The sequence below is a fragment of the Trachemys scripta genome, chromosome 10 (genome assembly GCF_013100865.1).
Source record: "Trachemys scripta elegans isolate TJP31775 chromosome 10, CAS_Tse_1.0, whole genome shotgun sequence".
Taxonomy (NCBI): Eukaryota; Metazoa; Chordata; order Testudines; family Emydidae; genus Trachemys; species Trachemys scripta.
In genome coordinates, this window is record NC_048307.1 from 51,990,768 (window position 1) to 52,006,401 (window position 15,634).

At 44.5% G+C, this 15,634-nt stretch overlaps 1 protein-coding gene across 1 annotated transcript in view; it reads left to right on the top strand.

Moving 5' to 3' along the window:
• The first annotated feature begins 10,460 nt into the window (after nt 1–10,460).
• Nucleotides 10,461–15,634, top strand: part of CA12 (carbonic anhydrase 12) — a 46,672-nt gene continuing 41,498 nt past the window's right edge. Inside the window, 2 exon segments of the mRNA XM_034784998.1 lie at nt 10,461–10,615; nt 14,772–14,792. Coding sequence (XP_034640889.1) covers nt 10,525–10,615; nt 14,772–14,792 — 112 coding nt within the window. The 5' untranslated portion in view covers nt 10,461–10,524.

A 15,634-nucleotide genomic window follows, 5' to 3' on the forward strand; every position in this document is an offset into this window, starting at 1 on the left:
TTGGGCTACTGTCTCAAGCAAGCTCATCCCCCCCCCCCCCCGTATGACAATGTGTTGCTTCCCACAACAACGCTGCAGGCTGAAAAGCAGCAGTAGCAATTCAGCAAAGCTATTCCTCCTACATCAGTGATTAAAGGAAGAGACTTGTATGTTTACATGAAACAGATATCAGATCTTGTTCCTGCCAGATCCTGGGTCACTTATGAGAAGCGCCCGTAACCAGCACTGCAGCCAGACCCAACAAGAGCTTGGTTGTTATGATGACCGGCAAACAGGTTTTCACCTGCCAGTGCACATTGTTCCAAGAAGAGGGCATTTCTAGCACTAAAGACAAAGGGTGCATGCTGAAGGCTGCAGCTACTAGGGTTAGTTTCTGAGGGATACATCTGCGTCACTTGTCAGGCAACAAAACAATTTTTTATCATCCTTCAGTAGGGTGGTTATGATTCTTCCAAGGATGTTAGACAACAACTTCCTTTATTGCCTATTAATTCATAAATGCAATTCTGAACAGGATGAGAGACATTAAGGAAATCAGTGTCAAAACAACAAGGAACTCACTCAACACAAAAATACCCCACGTAAAATCCTGTCAACTGCAACAGTCTGGAACAGTCTAGTTTAACAATGGACTGCCCCCTCTAGGAGTCTATCCAAAGATGAAGAGAACAAAAATGGATGATTTGCACAAACTATTTAATCTTTAAAACTAAACATGCTGCAGAGGTGGGGGCAATGGGCATTGGCACTAGCCTGACACCAGAGTTTATGTTCCGATATAGATCAAGTGTAGACTCAGCCTAATCCCTCTGTTTATGCACCCAACAGAACTACCAGCCAACTGGGACAGCCGAGTGATATCTAGTGTCTTCTCTAGAGAGACTCTAGAGCCACATAAAAAAGTAGGTCAGAACTGACAAAGCTGGGACCAAGACTGGCACAGCACCCACCTGCACTATGCCTCATTGCTATATTAGTTTCATTTTAATGTGCACTAGTCTCAAAATTTTACAAAGCAAATATCCCATAGGATACCACTAGGTGTCACTATGAACCAGAGTGGTTTTGATATTTCAGAAGCTGAATTAATTCCTTCTTTTGATTCTAGCTGATCTTTTTGTTTCTGTTCTGTTTCCAGTATGCACTTACCTAATAGAAAATCTGTTCAGCTGTTTGCTTTTGCTACTTAGCCAAATGATCAATACAATTCTTTTATGCGTACATATCCATGGAACTTTGATATTGCTCACATCAAAGGATTTTCCCCTCAATTTCAATCCCATTTAATTTTTAAAGTTAAAGACACATTTTTCAGTCAAGCCATTTCAAAGTTTGCAATATGCAAACTCTTACTGTCTTAGACAAGTCGCCAAACACTTGTCTTTAAAATCAGAATGACTCCTCCCCCCAACTCCATCATGATGCATCTTCTCGTGCTTTTCATGGGCGAGGTGAGCCATACATTCACAGTGGGCACTGTGCTAGCAGGATGATTAAAGGACAAAATGAAGGTCCAAGCCACCCAGCTCCCATTAAGATAAATGAAAAAGACTCCCAGTTACTGCTGGGAGCTGTATAAGGCACTTAAGAGTCACTCCTAGAAATCCAGTTTGTCTAGGAGGTCAATAAGAAACCAGATTAGTAAAAGCAGGTTCTCAATAAACAGCCTTATTTCTTTAGGCTTTCGAGTGGGTTGGCTACCATGGGACTGCAGACCCGGGCCAAAAAGAGAGCTCCAAAGTGGGTCAGTTGCTGTCACGGGGTCATATGAACAACACTATCCAAAGCCTAATGTTCTTACAAACTAATGAAATTACCTCATTGACCAATGATCAGGCATTTTGGAGACCATTTTAATCCCCAGATCCCCAATTTAATTCCTTGCTAGAATGGATTCCTCACACACAGAGATAACCTTTCATTTGATTATTACTTACTTGGGACCATGTGACAACTTTCCATGAAGAAAAACATTTAAGGAGCTAAATATGAAGAAAATCCACAAGATACAGTAAGGCCTAGTCTTCACTTACCGGCTGGTCCGGAGGCACGCCATCGATGTTCTGGGATCGATCCCGGAAGTGCTCACAATCGGCGCCGGTACTCCAGCTCGCCGAGAGGAGTACGCGGCGTCGACGGGGGGAGACTTCCGGCCGCGTCTGGACCGCGGTAAGTCCGGAGTAAGGTACTTCGAATTCAGCTACGTTATTAACGTAGCTGAATTTGCGTACCTTAGTCCGAAGTCCGGACTAAGTGTGGACCAGCCCTAAGTCATTCATAGTAAATGGCAGCATAACATCTGTTCCATGAGAAAACCAAGATGTGGCAAATTACAGGGGTTGTTGCTATGGGAGCGACATAATCCACATATGACTTGTTTGGGGACACTCTGTAACACCATGCTCCATAACAGGGGCCTACAGGATCAAGATGGGCATAAAGATGCAGAGAACATTTCTGAGCCCTGCAATCTGAAATTGCTATGAGTGTGCGGGCCTCACATCAAACACTCTTTTCCCACTTATTTCCCACCCAAGTCCATTAAGAGCTTGATATCATACATCAAGGTGTGTAAGGCTGATAAGGTAATGGCAAGTTCAGGGCTGGCCTTACCATGAGGCGAACTCTACCCAGAGTGTAGAAAATTGTGTCTGCTGCTGGTGCATATGTATTCTTTCTGCTCTAGATGCACAGAGATGGTGGAGTGCTGTGCTGGAGGAAGGAGGGCACAAGAGACATAACAGGCAAGCAGGAGAAAAGGAGAGAGGGAATGACAGAAAGCAGCAGGAGCTGCAGGGAGACAGAGGAGGAGGAGCCTCTTATGTACCTCTCTAGCACCCCCAGGAGCCTGGACTGATTAACACCAGCTTCTCAGGCAGCTTCCTGTTTCCTGCTGCTTCCCTGAACCCACTGGAGGAGAACAGGCAGTCAACTGAAGTAGTAGGAGCCAGTTAGGCCTTAAGATGCTGATATCTTCCCTCACTCAGGCCCTGCTACCAGCCTGCTTATTTGTCCCCTTCAATTGAATGTTGAAAGCCACTATAGCTGGCACAGAACAGCAGTCATGAGTGAAAGAAGAAAACGCCCCTCTGGGGCAGCATTCAGAAAAAGAAAGAAAGCAAAGGAAGCTTTTCGGTCTAAGCAGGAAGGAGCTCTCCTGAGATACAAAGACACAAATGTTCACGATGAGCCTTCCGGCCACAGTGAGGATATGAGTGGTGAGGAGATGCCTGATCTTCCAGTTAGTCAGAGTGCAGGTGACCTAGCAGCTACTGCAGCATCCATAACTCCATCTCAAATGGATGCACATTCCTGAAGAAAAGTGTAGATCAGAGAAAAGAGTGGTGGAGACACAAGAAACAGCTGCTGCTGAGTTTAGTTCCTTAAGTCTAGATGATCCAGGATTGTGGACCCACTTGAGCAGTAGCCTGAGGGACTTCCTTGTATTGCATGGGCCACAGCAAGTGAAAAACTTCATGTTCCCCAAAGACAATGAAAATAGAAGTTTCCATCGAACACATTCCTGGCGTGAAATGTCCAATGGTGACAAAGTGGAGAGGCCATGGCTTATGTACTCAAAACCCCAGAATGCTGCATACTGTTTTTGTTGCAAACCTTTTGAAATAAATGTTGAAAGCAAGAGACTCCAAGGTGTTGACCTTGATATATCTGGAGCAGTGGAACAACTGGACAAAGCAAAGTCATACCTACAGTCTTACCAGTCAGATGAGGGATTTCAAAACGTTCTGAAGTGTGCACAGAAGTTGGCAGAGGAACTTCACACTGAAGCTATTTTTCCACCCATTCAAGAATACAAGAGTCACCGAAGAAGAAGACATTTTGATTACAAGGCACGAGATAATCCCATAAGAGACCCCAAACAACAATTCAAAGTTGAATTCTTTAACCAGGTGCTGGATTGTGCAATACAGTGAGTTGAAGAACGTTTCATGCAGCTCAAGGAACACAGCAGTATATTTGGGATGTTGTATGATATTCCAAAACTCCTCACTATACCTGAAGAAGACCTACACCAGCAATTCAGGGCACTAGAGACAGTGTTGACACATGATGACATCCGGGATATTGATGCAAGTGATTTAGGTGATGAACTGAAAGCTCTTTCAAGATACATTTCAGCAGGATCAACTCCAAAGTCTGTTCTGGAATATATGTGCACAAATAAGATAACCACCCTCTTTCCAAATGCTTTTGTTGCTCTGCACATACTTCTAACACTTCCTGTAACAGTTGCCAGTGGAGAACACAGCTTCTCCAAGCTGAAGTTAATAAAAACACATCTATGCTCCACAATGACACAGGAGAGACTGGTCAGCCTTGCAACCATCTCAATAGAGCATGAGTTGGCCCAGACTGTGGACCTTCAGCAGGAAGCAGTTCAAATCTTTGCAATCAAGAAGGCACGGAAAGCACCACTTTGAGCATTCAAACAGATAAAAATGCTAGTGTTTACTATGCAGACAAGAAAAGTTACATTTGCTGTTCAGGTGTTTGAAAGTTAATTGTTACTTAAAATTTTTGAACCAGGCATTTTAAGTTGTTAGTTCTCCTTTATTGGGGTAGGTAGCAGAACAGCACCATGAGAGGGGTAGAACAGGAAGAAGGCAGAATTGAGACCTTTCAAAGTTTTGGCCCAAGAGAGGGGTCATGGGGGCTTCATTTGAGCTCCCCACCTCAGGTAGCAAAATATTATGGGCCGGCCCTGGGCAAGTTACTGAAGTGATGTGCAGTCTTTTCTGCAGAAAAAGAATGTTGTTTCCAGGCTCTCCCACAACTCCTCCTGCATTTCCACAAACCACATCTCCCCAGTGCCATTTTTCAGTTGTAATTGTTTGGGGTCAACCCAAGGAGGAATTTTGGGAAGCACTTGGGCTTTCGAGGCTGCATGTGATAGAAAGCTGCTCTGCTCTTCCCTCTGCACATACAACCACAGAAAAACACTGCCCCCCCAGTTACTTTTCTGTATGCTACACAAAACCCAGCAGGTCTTACCATTTTTATTCTCTCTAGAATGCACTTTGCCATTGGGCAACTGTCAATTTTCAGCTTAACTTCTACCCAAGACAGAGCCAAAGTAGAACTTCCCCAAATTTCAGCTGGGAGTTGGCAGGGAAGGGCCATGGATGAATTTGGATCTGAACCTCCAACATCTGATCTGAATTTTGTGGCCATATCATTATAATGGGACCAGATCCTGCCACTGAGTTGTACTTAAGTCTCCCCTTGTCTTCAGTGGACCAACAGCAATTTATGGTCTAATGTGAGAGTCTGGAAAGTTTAAGCTACGCCATTGGATGTTAGCATTCAAATTTATATAGTATTCTAGTACACCCTACTATATATTAATAAGACTTAAAGAAATGGGGTTCTTGCTTTGAAGACTTAATATAAAAACACATGTACAATGCAATACAAGATACAACACTGAATACCACCTTTAGAAGTGGAAACCTTCATGCAAAAGATGGCTTTTTTTTTTTAAGTAGAGGAAAAGATCTTTCAGCATATTAAATTGGAAGCCTGGATAAACAATATGGGGTCATATGAAAAGTAGCACAAAGCTGGTGTGAGTAAAGGACAAAAAAAGCCATAGCCATAAAAGATGCTTAGGTGGAGGGGTAAGCAGCATGGAGATCTGGGCAGAATGATATTTTTGTATTTTTCCACATAATGTATGTTAACATGTGCAAGGGTATCAGGTACTTCTCTGCAAGTTACAAACCTAGGGCCAGATTCTTCATTCTTAATTAGCCCCTTTGAAGCTACTCAACAGGAATAAGGGCCTCAGAATGTGGCTCAGTAATGCTACGATATCTTCAGATGAAAAGAGCTGCAGATATGAAGTTATGTTATATTATGCCTCAACACCTTACCCTCTACAAGCAAAGATTATCCCCACTTTATAGCTGTGGAAAGAGAGGTAAAAAGATGTAAGATGTCTTGCCTAAATTCACAGTGACAGAGATAAGAAGAAGTGGGCTGTAGCCCACGAAAGCTTATGCTCAAACAAATGTGTTAGTCTCTAAGGTGCCACAAGTACTCCTGTTCTTTTTGCGGATACAGACTAACACGGCTGCTACTCTGAAAAGAGGTAAGAACAGATCCTACAACTCCTTACCCCGAGTCCCTTGCTCCAACTGCTAGACAACGCTCCTAAGAATTTCTGTGGGAACCTCAATTTTAAATATCCTTATTATGGGATTATAATCTCGGTTTTACCATTGTACTAAAGTAATTCTGTTTAGCAGGTAGAAAACTCAAGCTCTGCTGTGTCATATCTATTACCGTTTCTTCATACCTTGTTTCTCCCCATAGCAGTTCAGTGACAACATTCTAACCCGGCACTTTAATTCTCATCCAAAAAACCTGGCTCATGCTTTCCCAAGGCTCTCCAGAGCAATGACAGCAAGGCTGCGTCTACTGCCATTGGCAGGCATCTGCTCATTACCTCTGCAATGCTTAAGCCAGAAACAGGGCTGGCTCCAGCCACCAGCCGACCAAGCACGTGCTTGGGGCAGCACCTTGGGGCAGGGCGGCGCTCGATTTTTTTTTTTTTTTGGATTCGGTGGCGCGGCACTTGGAGGGGGGGCGGGGGCTTGGGGCGGCGTGGTGCTCGGGGGCGGGGCTTCGGGTGGTGCGGTGCTTGGAGGGGGCGAGGCTTCGGGCAGGGCTCAGGGAGGCGGGGCTTTGGGTGGCGTGGTGCTTGGAGGGGGTGGGGGCTTCGGGTGGTGCTCGGGAGGGCGGGGCTTCGGGCGGTGTGGTGCTCGGAGGGGGCGGGGCTTCGGGTGGTGTGGTGCTCGGAGGAGGGGTGGGGGCTTCGGGCGGGGGCTTCGGGCGGCATGGTGCTTGGGGGGGCGGGGCTTCGTGCAGCATGGTGCTCGGGAGGGTGGGGGCTGGCGCGGTGCGGCGCTCGGAGGAGGAGCGGGGGTTTTGGGCGGCGCGGCGCTTGGAGGGGGCGGGGCTTTGGGTGGCGTGGTGCTGGGGGGGCGGGGATTTCGGCGGCGCTTGCGGGGGGGGAGATACGGCGGGGTGGCACTCTTCTTTTTTGCCTGGGGCGGCAAAAAAGTTAGAGCCGGCCCTGGCCAGAATGAAAGATTCCAGTGTGCTGGGCAGCCATGACTTCTCCAAGTTACATTGGAACTTACACTGGTAAAACACCTTGAACCTGAAGAGCCCTGAAAGAAATTAAAACACCTCACTTTGCAGAAATGACGTTTAAAAAATTTAAGTAAACTTCAGTATTAAAACATATTTCAAAGGGTAAAAGATGTACTGCCATGAGCACAGTTATTTGTAGCTAGACCCTTCTGAGACTGTTTGTGCTTAGAAAGCCATAATCCTTTAATCTTTGTCTGTATAAATGGGAAGGATAAAAAAAAGTTGGGCACATCATTATCTAAAACATATACACTGCTGTAGTAAGAAGACTGGTGGGACCAGTGGCCATGAGATTATAAGTAAAGAAAATTAAAGGGGAACACAACCTGCAGTTAATGAACATTTCCTCTGGTGATTATATCATACTATGCATGCATTTAACAAATGCTAAAGTTTACTACAACTAGAGAAGAGCTAAATGGTAATCATATGCTCCAATAAGGATATGTTGCATCTTCCTAAGTAGCTAAGTATGTGCAAATTACTCAGTTACCTATAAAATTTCCTACTTTTTTGCTTGGATAAGTTTGTTACACATGAATATGCCCTCCCTTTCAGTAGATATTTACATGGGCTCTATTGGATAATAGTACACAGAACAGAAGATGCAATCACTTAACAGATATCCTATTCCACATACATGGATTTTAGCCATTGGCTTCTCTGATGACCTGATATTAAAAAAACAAAAACCCCAGAGCTGCTCAGTGCTCTATTTAGATACTTGGGGTGTCAGAACATTTCAGGCAGTCAGAGAAATTGATGAATGAAAATCTTGGTTTAGAAGCTATTTGATTTTGGGGACAGATATCCAAGTTCAGGTGGGAAAAATGGTGCATGCCAGTCGGATGTAGATATCTAATGTGTGCTTTGCAATAAACCTTTCAAGGAAATTCTGCTGAATTTTAGTCAGGGGAGATTGTTCTGTCTCAGCTACCTGCCTGTTTCTCTCATTTGATGCTCAAGAATAAAAAATGCACCTGAAATGCTCTTGTCTCCCAGCTTCCCCTCTGTGCCATTTCAGTCCACTCTCATTTAGTCCATTTGTACAACCTCCAACAAACCTACACTCAGAACAAAATCCTAAACTGTATCCTCATTTGAAATGCATGGGTTCAAAGGTAAAACCAACCCGGCCATGTGCCCCAGGGTAAAAACAGCAGAGAGGAACCAGCTGAGATTCCAGCCAGTAAGAGCAGATGCAACCAAAGCAGGGACCTTCCCACCCATGCTCAGAAATTCCTACAGTCTTGATTGGGCTTTCTATGCCCAGTGCCAATTTGCTCCATCCCACACACTTTACCTCAGGTTCACTGCACACCTTCCCCTCTCACCCTTTTCTCCTCTGCCCTGTCCCCATCACTGTCCTTCCCTTCCTTTTCCTTTGAATTTAGCTGATCCCCTCTTAAATGACTTCCCCCCCACACACCAAAATCATGGTACTAACATGTCATCTGTCTCCATCAGACTGTTCACTCTACTTGTGCATGAGACCCCCTTCCCCACCCTGTGTCTCTCCTGTCCATTTAGATTGTAAGCTCTTCAGGGCACAGACTGTGCAAACTCTATGTCGGTACAGCACCTAGCACAATAGGGGCCCTGTTCTCGGTTGGCCTTTGGCCACAATAAACAAGATTACTAATAATAATCAGCAGCCAACCAGCAAAACAAACAGCATTAAAAACATGATCACTACATCTCAAGCCCCATCCCCTTCTGACTACTTCCAGCCCAGCCTACAAAAATGTAATCAACGATCATAATAAAGGCTTACAAGATACTGCAAAGAACCAGGAGAGGGGGGCAGTGGAATGTTTGGAGGTGGGCTCATGTCAAGCCCAGCCCAACTCTACTGGAGCTGAAAGTGGGGAGGCCAGGCAGCTGGCTGGCAATGTGTGTACACAGGGAGAGGAGGAACCAGACCAGCATACCCTGAGAGACCCTGATCAACATCTACAAGAGAGCAAAAACTGGGCCAGCTCTTCTCAGGGCTCTGGTTAGGGGCCAGACGGTTTAGAAATAAACCAGTCTCTCAAGAGCCCCACAGACACTGTCCCTTTAACAGAGTGATTAATTATGCTAAGTAATACTATTGAAAGCGAATAATCAATTAATCAATAGTAATGCTAACAATAATGAATAGTTTGGATAATAAATACCCATATATACTTAATAGTCAATAACTACTTGCAATCAGTAGTTAATACTCATTACAAACACTGGTTTCAGAGTAGCAGCCGTGTTAGTCTGTATCCGCAAAAAGAACAGGAGTACTTGTGGCATCTTAGAGACTAACAAATTTATTAGAGCATAAGCTTTCGTGGGCTACTGCCCACTTCTTCGGATGCATATAGAGTGGAACATATATTGAGGAGATATATATACACACATACAGAGAGCATGAACAGGTGGGTGTTTATTATAAACACCCACCACCTTAGAGCTACATATTTACAGAACATCGGTCCCACTGGACCTCTCCTTGGGGTGAGCTGGCTCTCGGCCCACCTACGGAGATAGGGGGAGTAATAGAAAGGCTCTTCTCCAGTTGTAGCCTGAGACTCCTAGGGGAGAATGGTGTGCACTCCCCACATGCAGCCTGTGTTCCTCAGGGGACATGCCCTCTTACCTCTGCTTCCCCCCTACCCCGCCCGCTACTCCCCTCTTTCATACATATACTGGATGTTGCCTTTGGGCTGTATCCTGATGACTCTCAATCTGTCCCATCTCATCTCTGCTGTCAGTTCCCGGTGGCTTCAATGGAAAAATCCCCTCCTTACAGCCTGGACAGTTTGTGACAGGAATTTTCCAAATTTCCCCTGAATTATTAAGAGTCTGACCCATAGTCCTTTCCCTCAGCTCAGCCTTTGGGGTCTATTATACCTGGCTGGACCCACATCCCCTCAACCAAATCATGGTGGTTTGGATGTGGGAACTGGGCAGGCTAGAACTGGCAAAGCAAAGGATAAAAAACCCATGAAGCAATGTCCATTTCTTAGGCATTTACATCTCTTCTGAAGGCTTCTGAAGCTCCAGGTCTCAATTCTCCAGCTAAGTACCAAGGTCTAACACTTCTGCAGTACAACTGAGTAGGGATTATCAAGGAAATGATCAGTTTCATGAAGATGCAGTGACCTGGAAGGCAGAACTCTGATGACATCATTTGTTTTGGGCTGAGTCTGGGGAGGAGCTCTGTAAAAACCAGACCAAAAGAGAGAGAGGGGTAATAGCTCATTAGCAGCAGCTCTGTGTACATGTTACTGTTAGCCGGCTCTGCAAGGGAGTTTCTTCAGGGAGTGAAGAAAAGCCTATGAACTGTTGGGAGATTCTAAATCTTTCCTTGAGATGTCAGCCAAGAGCTTCAGCATAGTCACAGCTGCTGCAGTGCTTATTCTCTTCCAAAAGACACAGCTCTCAGTGCAAGCACCGTTAAATGGTAAAGCCTTTCAGCTTTTTATTTTATTGGCATTCCTAATCTGGCAGGTCTAATGTGGGCAGTAAAATGGAGAGATTATTGGTCTCCCTAGTATATTCATTGGTGTTGTTCTAGCTAGCAGATTACTTGGACTAAGTGTTAGGAAATGTCTCAGGGCAGGTACATTCCTGGGGAAGAGCATGTGAGGTTGTGTTATGGACTCATTCCACACTCAGAGTCTGTGATCTCTCTGCTCCTCAGGGAGTGAGGCAGAAAAGGGACCCTCCCTGAGTTAGTGGGAACACTGTATACTCATCCCTTTAGTTTTAAGGAGGAAAAACATGGCTCAAGTCACTGTGAAATGCCACCTTTCTTACATACTGGACTTGATATTTTTGTTTTAAAAAGGTAGTGGTCAGCCTTCTCCTCTTGGCTGGAGTTAATTCTCATCCATTAAGAAAAAATTCAGTGCAGTTATATAGGAAATAAGGGAGAACTGCAGCACGGATCTGGGGGAGAGAGGACTGCTCAGCATCTGTGTGTTCATGGAGTCTTTGAGAGTTAGAGTGACTTTTGAGCACTCAGCTTCATACAGTGCTACACCAGTACAAACTACTGGATTACGGCTGTTTGCTAGCAAGGGTTATACTAGGGCTGGAATCAAAACTTTTGGGGTCAACATATTATTTCAGGCATTTTTCCTGAGGAGTTTCATCTTCTCCAGCAGAATCTCCCACCTTTGGGCCAGTGCTTTTCAAACTCTGCAGTTCAGAGTCCTATTGGTGGTTCACAGAATAAAGTATTTAAGAACAAAGTAGTGGGCGGCTTGGAAGTTGTGGCATGTCTGGGAGAGAAACTCTCTTATGAGCTCTGAAAAATTATATGTTCCATTATAACAGAAGTGGTAATTGAGGTATGTGCCCATGTCCTTCCGACTTCGCCAAGCCATAGGGGTAACAGATGGGGAGACCATCACTCCCCCTACACACAAGTAAGGGATAGCTATTGCTCCTCACTTTTCCAACTCAGAGGTGCATTTTTGAAAGATTATCACTTCCTCTCTCTCTCTATATGTGTGTGTGTGTGTGTGTGTGTGTGTGAGTGAGAGAGAGAGAGAGAGAGAGAGAGAGAGAGAGAGAGAGGTGGGACAGTGTCACTATATTTCCCCCTCCCCCATGCCCAGAAACATAACTGAGTCACTCATCACTCAGACTTCCCCACACAAATGGGGGAGATTCTGCACAAGAAACTGTCTCTCCCACACACAGAGGGAAAGCCAAGGATTACCTGCTGCTGTTTACCCCCTCACACCAAAGTGAATCCTGCATTCTGGTGACACTCTCCTCAACCTTTGCCGGTTGCTGCTATGCTAAGCTCTATCCCTGGCATTTTCTAGATACAGTGGCATTTATTTTACTGAGAAAAATAGGGATGACAGTGGCCTTGTCTACATGGGCAAATTTATGATCCAGATGTCACTACCATTGCAGCTCTACAGATGGTAGCAATACTGAAAACTGCACTGTAGACAAAGCCTAGGAGATTTTCCCATCTTGTCATCCATGCCTATTCTGATCAGAGTTAGATGGCACTGTTTCTACTGTTGCTACCACCAGAGAAGCTACAACGGTAGAGAATCACAGGTCATTAGAGCTGGATGGAGAATGGAAATTCCATTTTGCCAAGGATTTTGAGATTTTGAAATTTGTTTTCATTCTGATTTGGAATGAAACCTGAACATTTCAAAGTTCTCCACACAAAAAATTCAGAAAAAAATTCAATTTCAGTCAATCAAAATGTTTCATTTTGACTTTTTAAATTTTATAATATATAAAATAGAAAAAAAATCAAAGACAAGATTTTTAAAAATCAAAACGTTTCATTCCAGAATGGAACTTCATGACGTTATTGGAACTCACCCTCCTTCCCTTTTTGTTCCAAAGCAAAATTTCATAAAGCATTTAGATTTGACAGAACTGCATTTTATGAGGAAAAATGGTCCCACAGAAGATTTTTCAGCCAGCTCTATAGAGGTCAATTTTCCCACTCTAGATGCAGCCATGGAGGGAAATGGGACAGTTAACACCTGGTATTTCTGTGTATTAAGCACTGCACCTGTGACTACACTGACAGTTTAGGGAAAAATCCTCCAACCCCAGGCTAGCTCTGCCAGGGGCGTGCTAGTGTAAAGTAGCTGCAGGAGTTAAGCCAATCAAACCCTGTGGGATTTCTAACCCCGTTTAGCAGTTTTACTAGTCTTATCAGACTTGTATCTGGCAAGTATGTGGCCCCTCATAGGGTATGTGTTACTTTTAACAGATGGAGGAGGAGAGAACAAGGTGCCCAAAATAAAAGTCAAAGAGTGCATTAATTCTGCTACCTCAGCTGCTACTTACAGTGTGGAAGTTTGCATTTCCTTTGAAAATTTCAGCACAAGGGAACCAGGGCCCCATAACTACCACTGAAACAGAATTTGAGGCCTAACCTTACCTTGCTTCGAAAATCCCATCCCTAATCAGAACACAAGAGCAAATGCTTTGCAGAGCCCTACTAGTTCATCTTGATGATTTAAGCTGCGTACGTGTGCAGGGCTATGCAGGTAACTGCACTTCAGGACACTGGAAAGTCAGACAAGAATCACTTATTATGCACATACACAATAGTTGTCAGACTCTTATAACTTAGGTTCATTTTCCAAATAAAAACCCAGATCTAAATACCCCAAAGTTTGGGCTAGGTCAGATTTGCATCAGCTTGGTACCAATTCTACTTCAGGTATGTCAGTTTTGCATGAGGACAAGTGCCTCTAACTCCATAGAAAAGCTTTAAAAATCTGAATAGATCCCCATACCAAAAAAAAATAAGCATTTGAACAGTTCCTTCGTATGAAACACTTCCACCCCACACTAGAATGACTAAATGGAATTTTACTCTAACCAGTCACCTCCGCTTTGAGAAGAAGCAAGAGCGATTTCATTTACAAGAAATGTGATAGGCACACCCTACCCAAAACAAACTATCAGATCTGAATACCTACAGTACAGTGTTGCAAGTAATATCAAAGCTATATTTGGTGTGATCTGTGGCTGTGGAAATTGACAAACCATGGACCACATTCAAGATTTTAATCAATCCTGGCTAGTTATTTATGCTCTCCACTTTTACTTCTGAACCCTTGTCTTTGTTTGTGTATTGTGCTACTTAGATTGACAGGCTAAAAAAAGTCAAAAACTATTTAAAATATTGCTGTGCTTCTTACAGAGATGACACTTTTTGACCTTCCAATGACTTGCAAAGATATTGGCCCAAATTCAATCCCTAATGCAAAGAATTAATTTGTCCCATTGACTATTTTAACAAATAAGCAAACAATAGCCACCAAGTCATGGTCTCACACCTCACAGGAAGAGGCATTTACACTGTCTCTTAACAAACGGCAGCCATTTCCTACAAGAATCACATGGTGAATACCCAGAATGATTCTGCAGAAAGGACTTCCTTTTATCTCTCACTTTGGCAGCTGACAATCAATTTTTGCTTGCTGCAGGTGTGCTTCAACCATCTGAACTATGCATGTGACCTTAAATGACAACCACATGTCTGCCCATTTATGCTTCACATTGTACCAGCCAGAGAGAAGAGCTGATTTCTGTGTGTTGTCTCTTGCCATTCCAAAAAATTTGGCTTTAGAGAGGTAATTAATAAAAATCAATCAATCCAGCCAAGCCCCTATTTAGCACTTTTCATCTATAGCCCTCAAGGTGCTTTACAATGGAGGGCAGCATCATTATCCCCACTTTACAGTTAGGGAAACTGAGGCACAAAAAGGGGACAGTGACTTGCCCAAGGTCCTCCAGCAGGCCAGTGGCAGAGCTGGGAATAGAATCCAGGTCTCATGAGTGCCCATCAAAGGGTCTATCCACTAAGAAACACTACCTTTGCCAAGGATTCAAATAACTAACCGATTCTCTAGCTCTGTGGGCAGGAGGACAGGGATCATTGTGACTGACAGTACATGGGTTCAGTCTTTAATAATCTGTGAAAACTGGCCTGCTTGTACTGGACAGCTGAAATCAGAAGACAGTTAAGTACTGTAAAATTCACCAGCTGACACTATATAGAATAAGCTAAATTTCATATATTCACCGTTGTATTTGTTTTTGTTTTTTTTTAACAGGATCTAAGTGGTCTTACATTGGTAAGTAGTTATTTTAATTCATACACTGAAATTTAATTCTGTATTTTGTACTTTAAGGAAAACAGGCCAAATTCAACCTGGCAACACCACACTGGAATCAGTGTAGTTATAACAGGGTTGAATTGGGCCCATTGTCTAGCAACCTCCTACTTAGATGTCAGGGTTCGGCATTGGGAAGGATTGCTTAGCAATATTCACAAGTGCCAGCTAGAGGGATCTGTGTTAACCTGCAAAATGACAAGAACTGTAGATGTTCCCCGAAGGTGCTGTCTTCATACCATTTACAAGTCTCCCTGTAGGGCTGTGGACAAACCTCTTATTCTCCAATCCAAACCCTAACATGTACTGGAGGAGAATTTTCAAGCTAAAGATATTTTTAAAATGTTATTAATCTAATGACTTTTTATTTTAAGGTAAAGAAGGCATTGTAAAACCATTTTAAAGACTGGGATTAGTAGGGTTACCATATTTGGAGTGTCCAAAAAGAGGACACTCCACGGGGCCCCGGCCCCAGCCCCGCCCCAACTCCGCCCCCTCCCCTGCTTCCCGCGAACATTTGATTCGCGGGAAGCCTGAAGCAGGTAAGGTGGGGGGGTGGGGGAAGGAGGCGCGGCCCAGTCTAGCCCCCCCAGCGTCTCCAGCCTGGGTCTGCTCGGGCCCCGGCTCGGCCCCCCTGGCCCGGCCCCGGCCCCCCCCGGCTCGGCACCGCCAGCCCTGGCCCCCGGCTCGGCCCCCGCCGGCCCCCGGCCGGCCCCCGGCTCAGCACCGCCGGCCCCACATGTCCCGATTTTCCTGGACATGTCTGGCTTTTTGGGATTTCCCCCCGGACAGGGATTTGAAGC